Raw genomic sequence first — 16,293 nt, forward strand, 5'->3', positions numbered from 1 at the left:
CAGAAGAAACTGGGAGTTGTGTGCACTAAAGTGCCACTCCAGGAATTTTTATTTCTTATATTTCACTTATATTTTTTTGGTGCTATTTTAGTTTGAGGGTGACCTTACAGGATTATGGGGCTCATGTAGACTAATACTCTGTGACGCTTTATCTCTGCCTATCAAAGTGTGTTGGCAACAGATACTGTGCAGTGTGTAGCACGTCATCTCGTTTCACAGTTCAGTTCATGACACCAAGAGCTTCAAAGACAACTTCTGTCCTCTTCCTGTGCCTTAAGCCCATAATGTTGTCAGAGCAACTCTTTAAAATAGAATTTTCTGGAAAAATTAGTATTAAAATTTTGCAGGAAATTATCAATTTCCAAAACAGGTAAATTGTTTTGAGGCAGAATACATTTCTTGAATGTCTATTTTTTTCTTTTTTTTTCCTGAAATGGATATTTTAATAACATGAATTTCACAACTGTTTTCTGTTACGTCTCTAGTTAGCTAGTGTAAAAAACTTCTGTTCTATAAAATGATTGGTTTTGACTTAGCCAGAAGAGGTTGTTTTAAGAACTTAGATACGGGGTAATGCATCATAGCTACTGGGTTTATTTGGGTTTGGGTTTTTTTCGAATGAAAATAACATTTTGGATTACAATTTACAGTTTCTCATCATTTGTAAGCTGTTAATATGCCTTGCTTTAAATACTTGGAATTAAAATCTGTGGTATGCTTTTGAAATACTTCTTAATAACATTGATTCTAAGATTTTGTGGGAGATGTTAAAGTGCATTTAGGTCATATTTTTAGATCAACACGTGCTTTCTTGAAAAAAACTAGATTAAAAAGCTGGCTGCTGATAGCAATTTAGCAGACTTCCTCTTCAGGGTTGTGGTGTGTCCGTGTTCCCATTATAGTGTGCTCATAACAAAACCCGGAACCACACCCCATTGTATTACTCTAAATTCACTCTGCTTGAAGTTGATGGGTTTTCTCCCCCTGTTGATCTCCTCAGTCTGAACAGCTGTTTGCTGGAAAGCACGTGATGGATCCCCGAGTTTTCATCAGGCCAGGAAGAACTATCTTTTGGCTAATGAGAAGTTAATAGGCAGCATTATCTCTGGAATCAATTGAGGAGGTGATTGAAAGCTTTGTTGATGTTAAATTTTTCAGAACATTTAACACTGCAAGTTAAACTTGTGTTCAACAAGCATCTTGTATCACACTGAAAAGGAATATCATTGCTCATAAAACAAACATTAGTGAAATGCATCAGAGTGGAATTGGGAAGACAGCACATGTGATACCCGAAATAACAATAAGATATTTACCCTTCTAATTCAGTGAACTTTCACCATGGCTGTACATTGTTAGCAGGTCTGTAGCATCTAGTCTTGCTCTGTCATTTGGAAAGTGTAACTTCATACTTCTGACATGTTTGTGAGGTTTCACTCAGCTTTTTGTCGGGAGCTCTGTGGTGTCATACATGTGATGTAGCCCAAGTGTTCAGATAGGTCCCTTCCACCTTAGTAAAGCTTACATGAATTGAAGCCTAAATAAAGTAAACTAAGTACTCGTTGCTGGTGTATTGTGGTTGTTGAGGATGCACCCAATGGAATATTAAATGTGCATCTCCACTGAAAGAGCAGAAGGGGAGGTTGTCATGCAAAACAAAGGGCTTCTTTGCAGCCTTAGTCCACATAGATCAAAAAACAGGGCAGCAGCAATAGCAATCTCCACGTCCTAAATTTACCACAAAGGCAGACCATAACTAGGTGATTACTTTCAGGCTATGAATCTTTTGTCCTTGGATCCTTTTAGTGCTGCATGTCACTGTAAGCCATAGCTTCAGCTGTGATTGTGTATGTGGGTCTTTTCTCTTTCTTTTCTATTCCCTTCTCTTCTGCTCACAAAAGTAAGGAAAGTGCTTTTAAATAGAAGGCTGCATGTGTGCCAAGCAGTTACTGGAAGTCATTTTGTATTTTGATCCTACCATTTTTCAGCAGCTCTTTTGAGACAGATCTTTTTAAACTTTTAAACTTCTTCTTAGACATTTGCCTGCTGCAAGAAAGGTTTTTGGAAATAGTGTACTTGTAACTTGCACTGCAGCCCAAAAGGTATAGATAGCTTGACAGTACAAAAGTACTAAACATAATTTGAAGTCATAGCAACTTTGGATGTGAGGGCGTCACAGGAGAGCTTTTTCATATTGCTTGCAGTCTGGCTCAAAGAAAATGAAAAATTTTCTCAGTTCTATGGCAGACAATGCAAAGTATACAAAGCTCCCCAGTGCTTCGCTGAAAGATTGGGTAGTAACTGCATCTGGTGGTAACCTCAGGATGTTGTTACTAAGGTCTCATCTTGCCGTTATCAATTTTGTCCATGTATGAAGAAAGAGAGCCCAACTTCAGGAAACCAGGAAGACATTTATTACTCTCTAGAACCTTTGTCATTTAGAGAGTTCTTGGAAGTCCTCCATCAGGAAGCTATTAGTATATAGCATCTCAAAATATTTTTGTAGGAATCAGTTGTGTAAATGTCTCTTTGCCCACTGGCTTTGGCATATTTAGTGAAAATGAAAACAAAGATATTACCTTTACCATATAAATGCAATTCAAGGAAAAGTCTGTATGATGTGACTGCCAAGCCAACTCAACTCTGAAGTTTTCTAAACTGTGGTCAAAAAAGACCTTTGATTTAGGCATAAATATGAGAAATAGTTCAGTACTGTTATAAACTCCAGGTTTGTTTGTAATGTTGTTCCGGTTTTTATAAAATTTTCTTCTGAAAGATTGTGGATTATACTTGTTATTTGGTTCCCATTCGTAGAGTCTCTGATCCTATTCCTCATCTATCAGATCACCTTTTTACATTAATGATCTTTAAGTAAGCTGGAAACTTGGCCTTAAATTTCTTTATAAGGAGGTGAAGAGAACTGGTTAACAAAAATGTGATTCACCATAGAAACAGCTCAGCCAATAGTATACATGCAGTAAATTAACTATTCCATGGTACTTTCTTATTTGATACAGAACATAGCAACAAGATGATGGCTTGACAACAATAGCAGCTGCATATATTTTTTTTCCCTTTTTTGAAAGAATGTTCTTGTGGGAAAAAATAGATTCCTGGAAAGTAATTTGTATTACAAGTTTCATCACAAAAATTCTGTGGGTGGGTACAATAGCCTAGAAATTAAATTAGAGATTTGTATAATAAATGATAGGTTTGATTTGATGTGACATTTCTAGTCTCTTACAAGTGACATAGCTACAGGCAATAGAATAATCTCTTCCCCTTGTGAAGATAAATGTTATATCAGACCAAACTATCTTATATTAAATTACAACTTCCCTTTTTTTTTTTTAACCATATGAAAAGATTCATGAGACTCTTCGTTAAATAATAGCATGACCCAATTATAAGAATACTTTGGCCAAAATGTCTTGAAGATATTTTCTGCTATCAGGCATGTGATTAATTTATGTAGGGAACTGCCATAACAGACTTGATGCAAATAAAAGAATTTTCCTTTCAGCAGCATGTGGCATGATTATGGCCGTACTGAGCTAGAAGGTGCTTTTCTTATCACAATCCGTCTGAAACCCTCAGATGGAAATGAAGTATGGTAAGAGGAATCTGGTAGCTTGACTGCCTTTATTGCAGGCAAGAGGTTTATAGTATGTGTGGCTCTTACACAACTTGATTTTGCTCAGACCATTGTTTTTCATGTTTTGGCAGAGAGAAGGAGCAAGAAAGGGAAGAACAGTTAATGGAAGACAAGAAAAGGAAGAAAGAGGATAAGAAAAAGAAGGACTCTGCTCAGAAGGTGCGTTTCAATATTCGAATTCTTTTATCCAGCTGAAACATAAGTAGTATTGGTGGCAATAAGATGTTAAATTGTTGGTATTTGAACTTAAAAATTTGTTTAGAGTAGTACTTCTTTAAAGACACTTTTTCGTATCTTTTTTCTGGAACTGAAGTGTTCAACTTGGACATTTCTTCTCCTTAGTGTGCCTTGTAAAGTAAAAGAAGCTTTTTGATATAAAGTATTTAAGTTACTTAATATGGCTTCTTTTGATCTCTCTCTACGCAACTGCTGCTCGTTTGAGGTGTTTGTGGATGGAAATACTGATGGGCCTTTGCAGTTCTTGCAGTAAAGTTGAGTAAATATTTATTAGAGCAGGAAGATTTTTGTTGGGTTGGGGTTTTTTTTAATCCTTAAGGAAGTTTATATGAAATATTTACTCCTGAAGATTCCATTTATTTTTTTGCTAAGTATCACTTGCATTTTACATTTTCCGTAGCTAAGGGCACTTTTCCTGAAGTGTATCAGGTCAAGTCTGAGTTGTGGAAATTTGATAAGTCACCAAAAATTGCTCAGAAAATGAGTATGAGACTTGATGTATTAGAAGGTCTGTATTTTGCAAAAACATCTGGTAGGTTGTTCTAGGAATTAACTTGAAACATGAACTTGAGTCTCTTATGGCGTTATTCGTGCTTTTTAGTGGTAAAATCCTTTCCAGGCTTCCCAGTATAAGATAGGTGCAACCACCCTGGAACAAGTCCAGCAAAATGCCTTTAGGATGAGTAAGGGACTGGAGGATCTGACAAATGAGGAGAGGCTGGGAGTGTTACGACTTCATCCTGGAGGAGAGAAGGCTTGGGGGATTTCATCAATGTATATAAATACTTTGTAGAAGGGAGTAAAAAGATGGAGGCAGACTGTTCTCCACGGTGCCCAGTGGCAAAGCACAAGGCATTATGCACGTATTGAAAGTCTACTTAATCATAAAAAGGCTCCTTTTTTGTGCGTGTATGTGACTGGGCAACCGCTGGAACAGGTTTCCCAGAGGGGTTGTGGTACCTCTGTCTTTAGATGCTCAAAACTGAGGTGGATGTGGTCCTGTGCAATCTAGTTTTGATGATTTTGTTTCGAATTGAGGAGCCTCTTTGGGCCAGGTGGGGGACAGGGGTGGGAAATGTGGATTAGATGTCCAGAGGCTGTCCCTTCCAACCTCAATGATTAAGTGAAACTGAGAGCAGAAGGCTTTATTTTCTTTCAGTAGTCTGTCTTTCAGTTGCTTCAGTAACAACAGATCAGGTGGTGAAAGATCAGGTGTTTACTCTTAGATTCTGTGGGTTTCTGCTAAGAACAGACAGCACCAACTTCAGTTAAATTTTGGCTTATCCAGCATCTTTTATAATCTGGCTTTTTCACCAATTTGAGTCTATCAGTTTAAATTGGGTGCAGATAAATGTGTGTGTCAGTTGTCTTCATCCAGTTGATACATCCCCAAATAATAGTGCAAAAGAGCAGTAGCTACAGGATAAGGTCTCTTCAGTGTCTTTTTGCCTTAGTGTTGGTGCTGTTTAATGTTCAAGTACAAAAAAAGTATGTAGAAACCAGGAGGAGCAGACCCTTATGAATAAAGAGTAGAGACTTGAGGATTATGTGCTGCTATTCAGTGATAAAAGGGAAAGTTGAAAGGGCTGTATGGATCATCTTGATAACAGTGCTGTGTTTACTGAGGAATTGGTGCTTTGAATACAAAAGAGATATGCCAGCTTTCATGTGTGGTCTCTCACCTACTAAGTTGTGCAGTACATATTCTGCCACACTCTCAGGAAGGGTAAAGACTAAGTGATTTAATCTCCTAGAGGCCAAACTTCACAGTAATAGTTGGAGATACATAAGAATAGCAAAGAGGGCAGCCGAATGGATAAAACTTAAGTGTGTGTGTTCATTCTTAGTGACTGTGGAGGCATTCACCAAATAAGTAGCTATGATTTCAGGATACTGTTTCAAACTAAGTTTGTTTAACATGAAACAATCGTTCTGTCTGGATCATCTAAAACTTAAAAATTAAAATTTTTTAAAAATCACTTTAAGAGAGGTTTTACAAGCAAGTTCACAGCGTAAATATATCTGTGGTTGGTGTCCAGGGGGTGTTTGGTAGCTTGTCAGTAGGCTGAGCTTCTTTCTACTTTCCCATTCACTGTAGCTGCTCCCACCCTGCTGATGCTCGTAGGTTACCCACAGAGATGACAGCTGTAAATCTGAGATACTGTCATGTTTTTTCAGCTTTTGAATTTTAGATGAAAACAATCACATAACCAGATCATTTTGACTAGGAGAAAGACATTATAGACAGAAGTTTTTTGGTTGTTTTTTTTTTTTTAGTCTAAACTAATGCACTTTATCGTGTAGAATTCTTCAAAGATACGGTAAAATGGTTTTTTTCCAAGTAGACAACTTACTAATTTACGAAGCATGTCTACTGTTGACTGTAGTAATCTTATCAGCATTACCAGATCATATTAATGAATTTTTGTTTTCCCTTTTTCCTTTAGTAGTGAAGCATCAGGGTCAATTAAGTGTGTAACAGAATTTTTAACTCTTGCAGAAGAAGGTGTAATTTGATGCATAGAGGATTTTTCATAAGTGAGGTTGAAAATTGATGTCTGGCTTGGTACAGACAGTTTTGGTACAGATGCATTTTTATTGTCTTTGGGACTTGGGGATAGTGTGTGTCTGTGAAGTTACAATGCTTAAGATTTTGTATTTCAGTGAATGTTCCACTTTGCATATTTCAGTTTTCATCTTTGCAAAGTAAATGATGCCACAGCAATTTAGTGCAGTTTGCCTTTTTATTCTTTACCATACAAAGGAGTTCTGGCTTGGTTAGTTTCAACAATAAACTGCTTTTTACTTGTGCTTTCATTATTCTATACTGTCTCTGTGTGCTTTCCAGAATTATGGACTAGTTCAGCAATTTCTTTTAAGAATAGGTGTCATAGAACCTGACACATGATGATCTTTAGGGTTTTTTCATTATTGTGTAGTGGAACTCATGATGGACAGGTTCAAAAAATGCTACAATACACGCAATTCCAGAGAACATACCAGTGATGTGTTTGTCGCTACTGCAGCTTGAAATCTGCTATGCTGAAACAATGTAGCAAAACCTATGTTGAGTGTATTGGCCAGTGTGAATGCTCATTTCAGTCACTGACTTGTTGCATTCCGTAGATTTCCTTTATAGGTGTTGCTGGTACTTTTTGTAAGTGTAGAAATGAATCCAGTAAGGTTTAGAATTACTTCTCCTTGGAAGAGATGTTCTGGGAAAGGTGAAGTGGGAAGATGGCAGAGAGACAGACTGCTGTGGTTACTTCAGGCCCCAACAGTCAGCTGTAAGGATACTCTCACAGAAGGAAGGCTTTGTTACACTTTAGTTGCAATACTTCACCTCCAAAAGCCGAGAGAATTGTCGTGCCGTAGCGCGTGTCTATTTGTACTTTGGAAGCCGTGTTTGGGATGAGGAAGGACGGTTGAGTACTTAAAATCATCATGAGTGGAGTAATGATTGTTTCTGCCAGGGACTTTTGCATCAGAGTTATTACAGGATTTATAGTACTTTTGAAAATTTCGTGTGTGTGTGTATGGCTAGGAGTAGTATTTAGACTTGTAGTTCATCAGTTGGTTGTTTTCATTCAACAATAAATTCTGTTCTTGTGCTAATATATTAAGGTTGTGATTTAGCACAACCTGTTCAATGTTTGTTTTGAGCTGCTTAAAACTCTATTTACATTCTTGCTCTTAATTTGCAGGTCACAGATCAAAAAACCAAAGGTAAGAATCTTTGATCCTAAGGAATACTTTTATTGACTTGAGCCAAGATTCAGATCTTGATCAGAACTGTTAGAAAAGGAGGGGGACTTCTGAGTCAAGATGAAATACCAAATATGAGTATTCAGGAGAAATGAAAGTTGAGGTGATTAAAATGGAGAACCTACAACTATTTGGCTGATGTGTTGTCAGCATCAAAATACTTGAAGAAAGAGTGAGGATTGTGGATAAGATAGGTCGCTGAAATACTCAGTCCTCTGTTTTACAGAGGTTTTAGACAAATAACCAAAGACTGAAACCACCCATATAAAGGGAAGGATAGACAGCAAAAGTACTGCTGGTAGTGAGGTACCAAAATGAATGAAGATTACTTGGGTTTGGAAACTTGAATTCAGGCACATAAAAGTCCAGTAGAGAAGGCAGAACTGATGAGTGAGCATCTTGAAAGTTGAACTTAATAACTTAGCTGAAGTAAAAATATATTTAATCTTGTTTTGTTCATCAGTTTTTGATAAATTTTGTGGGGAAACTGCCATTAGTGAAAGAAAAGGACTAAAATAGTAACTTGATTTTATGGCTAACAACACTTTTTTGGGGTTTGGGCAACGAAGCCTATATAGAGAAAACTGAAAACCCTTATAAAAATAAAATGTGGAGAATAGTGCATTCATGTTGCCAAAGAGAGACCCACTTGTCTTGATCTCACATTTGTAAAAGTTTTACTGATTATGCTTAGTTTGTCTAGAGGCTCTTAAGCAAATTTTGTGATGGCGTTAGCTCCTCAGGGATTTGTGGTTTTCTTCTCCAATACATAATAGTCCTCAGGACCAGCTTGTCTTTGCTTATAGGTGCACCTGGTGACCAGCAGAGAAACCTTAAGTGAGCCAAATACAGTTGCTCTGTGTAGGACTGTCTTTTGGGTGAGAGTCAGCTATTACTGCCTTACTTAAGAGCAGCACAGAGAACTCAAATTTGTTAACTCTGAATCCAAGAGGAGGCAGGTTATTTCCCATCTTTTTGTTTGTTTAGGCAGTGGCTATGTAGCCTAGTAAACAGGTGAAAACTTGGGTTCTGATTTCAGATCTCCCATAAAGATGATGCATAACAATCCAAAAACCAGTTGAAGATCAGGAAGGTGGAGCCAGTTATATTTGACTGCTCATATTTTAAAATGACTCATTGTCTAGGGTATATTCTTTGCCAGCTTTACATTTGCAAGAAATTTTGGGCTTAGAGCAAAATACTTGATGAAGGTAGAGTTTCATCCTGGACTGTAGAGTTCCACATGGAAGCAAAAGGTCTGCTGCTATGCTTATTCCTGCTTCTCTAAATTGTTCTTGGTTGTTGAGGAGGTGGAAGCTGTGCAGTATTTCAGAAATTAAATACTGAAAGCTAATTGTCACAGTGAGTGCTTGTAACTAACACAGGTTTAACTGGAAAAACTTCTGATTTTCATTCTTCCTGTTTTGCAGTGCCCGAAGTGACGAAACCAAGTTTAAGCCAACCAGTGGCTGCCAGCCCAATTGGCAACTCTCCATCGCCACCAGTCAATGGTGGCAACAATGCCAAAAGGGTGGCAGTGCCGAACGGACAACCGCCAAGCGCCGCCCGCTACATGCCTCGGGAGGTGCCGCCGCGATTCCGTTGCCAGCAGCACAACAAAGTGTTACTGAAACGTGGGCAGCCCCCTCCGCCATCCTGTATGCTCCTTGGGGGTGGAGCAGGGCCTCCCTCCCCAGCAGCACCAGGAGCAAACCCAAGCAACGCACAACCAGTGACAGGAGCACTGCTGCAGAGCGACAGTGGGACTGCAACAGGCGAGTGACGATAATAAATAATATTGAATGAACGTGTTGGTGCATGGCAGAAAAGGGATGGCTGAAATTGTGCATAAGCCTGTCATTATATAACAAAACTCCTCAGACTGCTTTTGGAGAGCTTCTTCTCTTTCAGTGTACATGCTTCTGTTGGCAGCAGTGGATATAATTTTTACTACTAGATGAAACAGGAGGTTTAATTTTTTTCAAGTATGTTTTGAGTGGTTTTAATTGGTTGCTGAACTGCTGCAGCAAGGTAAACACAAGGCATAAATAAAACAGCGTTTTATAGCTGTCACTGAGTAGTTCTTAATGGCTCTTCAGGTTTCTTTGACAAGCATTTCCTGTCTTGTCACATTTTTGTATCTGGTAAAACAGACGTGTAGATGCCAGGTCTGCAAAGGGCAGGTGTCTGTCAAGTCTTGTCTGGATGAAACAGAAAGATGACCTATTGCTCCTTACTTTTTTTTTTGGTAGTAATCTTGGGTTTTCTACTTAGATAAGCCTTTTTGTACAGGTGGCAACTGTTCTGTTTTCACTTTTCCATTTTTTTGTGTTCCAGAGGATAAATTGATTTTAGGACTAATTGTTTTGTGAGCATGGGGAAGTTATAGCTGCTCCTGAATTTTTTAGACCCTTGGTGAATTGCAGTAGCTGTAATATTTCTTCTTAAATTATAATAGTGGAACAAACAGAATTCCACTCAAGATACCTGCCTTTTAAAGAAGAACTTAGGTGACCTGCAAAGTCAAGGACAACTTCAATTATAACAACAAGGATGTTTAAAAAAGGAATATTAAATACTTGAAAGTCAAAAAGAAGAAAATAACAATACCAGTATGTCTGAGTTTTCTTTGAAAATCATGCCAGATCAATGAGATGGTGATTTTTTTACCATCATGGAAACGAAACTTTTTTCAGTGCTCTGTGGTTCGGAATTAAAAACAGACGTGACTTGTACAGAATCAAGTAAGCTAAATGGGATGGCTGCCCTTATGAATCTTCCTAGAACCCTTTTTAATAATGCCATTTGTTTTGTGGTTTCACTACTTGAATTCATTTGTAGGAAATACCTGTTTCACAGATTATTTATCTTGTCTTTGATAATTGCTGTTTAAGAGAGGAGAAGGTGAATGTCAAACTACAATGGCAAAATTTTAACTAATCAGTTTAAAAACAGGTTTCTTGGAGATAACTGCTTTTGATGAAACACCTGAAACAAAACATGCTCCAAAGTCTATTGTTCCTATATGAAATCCTAGCACTGGTATGCCTTCACAGTTAGTGTGGTAGACTAAGGAGAATTTGTGGCAGTGAAGCATTCTAAACATTTTCAAAACTTCTCATGAGCAACATGTTTTTGCTGCTGGGTGTACTATATGAGAACCATTTGGAAGTATTTTGAGAGGCTCCTTAAGCTATATGTAATTATTTGACACATAATATTTGCTTTTCTGAGGCTGAAATTTGATGTTACGAATTCTCATATTTTTACACTTCATTTAATGGTGCTTTAACAACTAAGATGTTACTTGGCTATATTAGCCAGTGGTTAGTTGCATTACCCTGAGGGAAGTCAGGAGTACCAAGAATATGGGTCCTTGAGACCTGCTTCACCTCATCCATTTTTCTGCACCATAACAAGTTAACTGGGCTGGGGAGCTGACTTGTATTAAAATTAAATCAGGTTGGTTTTTAAAGCTAATTTCAGTCCAGATGACTTTTCTTTTACCCATTCACCTAACAATATCAATGAGAGCACACGTGCTAGCATGTGAGAGTAGGTATGCCAAAGGAATGAGAATGAGCAGCTGGACAAAAGAGAGACCGGGGCTAACCTTAGGTGCTCCATCAAAGAGCTTATGGAAGTGCAGTGTTATCTGCCTCGTACATCATTTTTCCCACCTCAGATCTGGCTGTTGACAAACTGAACTTCAGGTTGGGCCCAATTCAGTCCAATATATGCACTGATACTGTGGTTAATTCATGCCACATGAAAGAAAACAAAAGCAGGTTCCCAAAGGGGAAGATAAAGTAGCTTACCTACTTGTTCCCATTCTTATATTCACCAGATGGTCATAGGTGGCGTTGGTGAGGATTTAATATTAAAAGTTAACGTGTAATCCTTCTCCATGTGGACCTTTTTCTACCAGGATTGAAATCCTTCTGGCAAAACTAGTGCCCTGAAAGATGACACCAAGTATACTATTGTCTCATACCAATACAGGGGATTGAGATGATGGGTGTTCTATGTAGTTCTTCCAATACCAATGATAATTCAGGACATACAAGACAGTTTTGGACAATAAGGTTTAAATGCTATTGGTGAAAGTCTTTCAACAGTTATGGTTATTGCCACTGTCAAATACAGCAAGGGAAAGCTGGTTTCCTGAAATAATCCACTAAATTGTGTCTTAGCGTGCTATATGTCAGCAAGCACCCCAATCTTAAATACTTTCAGAATGTCTTCACAGAAATAAAATATTCTGTTAAAGTCACTGTTTTGAAGATCTTGTTAAGTTCATAGCTGCCTATGCATCATGCATTGGCTCAACCATTTCTAAGTTCAAAAGACAGCAACCTTGCAGTCTTTTGAGCTTGTCTTTGCCCTCCTTAAGCTCTTCCTGTGATCTGTCTAATTCAGAAAGTTTTTTAATTGGAAGGGAAAAAAAAAGGGTTACTCTGTGCTAAAAAGATAGATGGGTAAAAATATCAGTGGAGTCATACTTCCTTGCTATTGTTCAGTTTGCATTTGAGGTTAAAGCAACAGAAGGAACAGAATGTACTTGGGAACTGCTTGATCTTTTGGATCTTGGTAGGTGGGGTTTAGTTGATGAAGACAAACTACTGTTCATCAATATTCAAAGCTTACAAGGGAGTTCTAACCTTGCTGTAAAGTCTGGATCCTTAATGGTGGCCCTCAGTGAAGGGGGATCCGGAAGGCATTAGCTGGATGTTCATTGTTCAAGCTAATGAACTGAACGCCTCAGACAGGCACTGAAAGCTGATCTTATCTTCTGTTGAAAGTACTAGCAGCCAGAAATGGTGGTCTTTGCTTTGGAATATATAACATAGAAATTGAGGCTAGGAGGGGAGTTACCCAGTTTTTTTAAGCTGTTTGCATATTTTCATGGAAGCTGTCGTATGAGCCGGTACTGGTAGTAACAGTATATATTCAGTACGAATACTGCTGCAGCTGTTACTATGGAGTTTATGCTCTGCAAAATAAGTGGGATAACTGATGTCAAAAATTTGATATTCTATGCTTGTAAATAATACGGATTATTAATGACCTCTTTGGGTGTTTGGGGTTTGTTTTTTTTTTTCTTTTAGATTCAGCAATTGGAGGTGCTGCTGCTTCAAATTATGCAAATTCCACTTGGGGTCCTGGAGCCTCCTCCAACAGCGGCACCAACGCCAACCCAACTCACATCTGGGACAAGGTGATTGTAGACGGGTCTGACATGGAAGAGTGGCCTTGTATTGCCAGCAAAGATGCTGAGTCTTCTTCCGAAAACACCACCGATAACAACAGTGCCTCGAACCCTGGCTTGGAGAAGAATGCTCTGCCAGGAAGCACCACTAGTAACAAAGGAAAAGGAAGCCAGTGCCAGTCTGGAAGCGCTGGAAACGAATGTAATCTTGGGGCCTGGAAATCTGATCCCAAGGCTAAATCTGTTCAATCTTCCAACCCTGCTGCCGAGAGTAACAATGGACTAGGTAATTGGAGGAACTTGAGTGGACAAGACAGAATCAGTCCCGGTTCTGGCTTCAGCAACTTTAACCCAAATAGCAACCCATCTGCTTGGCCAGCACTGGTTCAAGAGGGCAATTCCAGGAAAGGAACTCTGGAATCTGATAGTGGTAGCTCCAATGCACAGATTAGCACAGTAGGTCAGACCTCTAGGGAACAGCAGTCAAAGATGGAAAATGCGGGTGTTAACTTTGTCTCTGGCAGAGAACAGGCTCAAATTCATAACACTGATGGACCAAAAAATGGAAACACTAACTCTTTGAACTTAAGTTCACCAAACCCTATGGAGAATAAGGGAATGCCCTTTGAAATGGGCTTGGGGAACCCTTCCAGGAGCACTGACACCCCTTCTCAAAGCACTGGAGAAAGAAAGACTGGGAGTGTTGGATCTTGGGGTACAGCTAGGGGGTCTTCTGCAACTGACACAGTCTCTGGGCAGAGCAATTCTGGAAACCATGGGAACAATGGAAAGGATAGAGAGGACTCCTGGAAAGGAGCTTCTGTTCAAAAACCTAATGGGTCAAGAAGTGATTCTTGGGATAACAGTAACCGGTCTACGGGTGGTGGGTCTTGGAACTTTGGCCCTCAGCATGCAAATGAAAGCAAATGGGGTGAAGGGAACAAATTAACATCTGGGGTCTCTCAGGGAGAATGGAAACAGCTGTCTGGGTCTGATGAACTGAAGATTGGAGAGTGGAGTGGTCCAAACCAACCAAATTCTAGCACTGGAGCATGGGACAATCAAAAAGGCCACCCTCTTCCTGAAAACCAAGGCAATTCCCAGGCTCCCTGTTGGGGAAGATCTTCCAGCTCTGCGGGAAGTGAGGTTGGAGGTCAAAGCACTGGAAGCAACCACAAAGCAGGAAGTAGTGACAGTCACAATTCTGGACGCCGATCATACAGGCCTACGCATCCTGATTGCCAGGCAGTCCTGCAGACTTTGCTGAGCAGGACTGACTTGGACCCCCGAGTGCTTTCAAACACCGGCTGGGGCCAGACTCAAATTAAGCAAGATACCGTGTGGGATATTGAAGAGATGCCACGGCCCGAGGGGAAGTCTGATAAAGGAACTGAGGGGTGGGAGAGCTCTGCCACACAGACAAAGAACTCAGGGGGCTGGGGTGATGTACCCAGCCAAAGCAATCAAAACAAGTCTGGATGGGGTGAGCTCTCAACCCCAACGGAGTGGAAGGACCCCAAAAATACTGGAGGATGGAATGACTATAAGAACTCCAATTCTTCTAATTGGGGAGGAGGAAGGCAAGAAGAAAAATCATCTTCCTCTTGGAATGACAGCTCTAGTAAGGATCAGGGGTGGGGTGGACGGCAAAGTAATCAAGGATGGTCTTCTGGAAAGAACGGTTGGGGAGAGGAAGTTGACCAAACGAAAAACAGTAACTGGGAAAGTGCAGGAAACAAGCCAGTGTCTGGCTGGGGTGAAGGTGGGCAAAATGAGATTGGAACTTGGGGTAATGGTGCAAATACAAGCTCTGCTTCAAAGGGTGGATGGGACGATTGTAAAAGAACTTCAACGTGGAGTGAGACGGGTCGACAGCCCAACTCCTGGAACAAGCAGCAGCAACAGCACCAGCAGCAACAGCAGGAGTCTTCTGGTTCCTGGGGTCCACCGCCCCAAACTCCAAGTAATGGGCGGCCTCCAAACCCAAATTGGAACAGCGGACCACAGCCAGCTGCCCCCAAAGAGGAGGAGCCTAGTGGCTGGGAAGAACCTTCTCCACAGTCAATCAGTCGAAAAATGGATATTGATGATGGCACTTCGGCGTGGGGAGATCCTAGCAGTTATAACTACAAGAATGTGAATCTGTGGGACAAGAACTCACAAGGAGGACAGGCCCCACGGGAGCAGAGCCTGCCTACTCCAATGACTAGCAAATCACAAGCATCAGGTACTAGTCTTGTTCCTTTCTTCAGCAAGCTCCTATATATGACAGTAACCTTAATGCATTAGCGAGATGGTTTTAGATTCCTATTCCTGATAGTTTTATTCTATAAAGAAAACCAAATTCTTCTTTGACTATTTGGTTCTGCTTTTAAAGTCTTTAAAATTTGAATCAGTCAGTCCTCTGCTTGTTGTGCCTCAGTAACTGTGATCTGAATACTGGTCACCTCACCAGGAAAAGAAAATGTTCGCTAGCTGACAAATCTGCATATTCAATTTGAGCTCTGAAGAACAGGTTGAATTACAGAATCAAAACCTTTGAGTCCAACCATAAACCAGCACTGCTTAGTCCATGACTAAACCATGTTCCGCAGTGCAGCATCTACAGGTTTTTTAAATAACTCCAGGGATGGTGACTCAACCACTTCCTTGGGCAGCCTGTTCCAGTGCTGGACAATCCTTTCGGTGAAAAGTTTTTCCTAATGTACAATTGAAACCTGCCCTGGTGCAACTTAAGGCCACTTTGTCTTGTCCTATTTCTTGTTACTTGGGAAAAGAGACTGCCCCCAACATGTCTGCAGCCTGCTTTCACATAGTTGTAGAGAGCAATAAGGTCTCCCCTGAGCTTCCCTTTCTCTGGACTAAATAGCATTTTTTATATTTAATTATTGGAGAAATGGGGAGAAAATCTTTACTTATTTTTAGTCAAAAACCTTTTGCTCTGAAACAGTTGAAATTGAGCAGGTCTGTGACTCAGTTTTTTAGTTAAATTTGGCTTGGCTTTATGATAAAGAATACTTAGAAAAATATTTTCTTCTTTGGAATAAGGACAAGAAAAAGTTACATGGCCTGGAAATATATTAAGATATTATTGTTACGTAGTATTTTCTTCCGACTCAAAGTCACTTAAAGAATGCTATCTTGGTTTAATACGTACTGCAAATGTGTCCTTTCTCTTTATTCAGTATATAAAACCCCTAAGTTAGGTGCTTGTAATTAGCCACAAAAGTTCACAGACAGGAGGACAGTATTAGATGTGGGGCTCATGTTTAACCTGGGAGAAGAGTATTACTCATTGTAGCATTCTCTACCTTTTCATCCCTGGAGGTCAGTGCCCACTCTAAATTTGTTGTGAATGATTGTCAATTCTGTTGCACCCACACTACTGAGAACCTAAAGTCCTCAGCAAGAAGAATGAAGCAGTAGA

The 16,293-nt window shown here is 39.7% G+C and overlaps 1 protein-coding gene across 1 annotated transcript in view; it reads left to right on the plus strand.

Annotated features, from left to right (window-relative positions):
• Window positions 1-16,293, plus strand: part of TNRC6B (trinucleotide repeat containing 6B) — a 77,556-nt gene that overhangs the window by 26,049 nt on the left and 35,214 nt on the right. Inside the window, 4 exon segments of the mRNA XM_017737907.1 lie at window positions 3,727-3,814; window positions 7,597-7,618; window positions 9,088-9,432; window positions 12,766-15,093. Of these exon segments, the coding sequence (XP_017593396.1) occupies window positions 3,727-3,814; window positions 7,597-7,618; window positions 9,088-9,432; window positions 12,766-15,093 (2,783 nt within the window).

This window comes from Corvus brachyrhynchos, unplaced genomic scaffold, assembly GCF_000691975.1.
Source record: "Corvus brachyrhynchos isolate BGI_N302 unplaced genomic scaffold, ASM69197v1 scaffold56, whole genome shotgun sequence".
Classification (NCBI taxonomy): Eukaryota; Metazoa; Chordata; class Aves; order Passeriformes; family Corvidae; genus Corvus; species Corvus brachyrhynchos.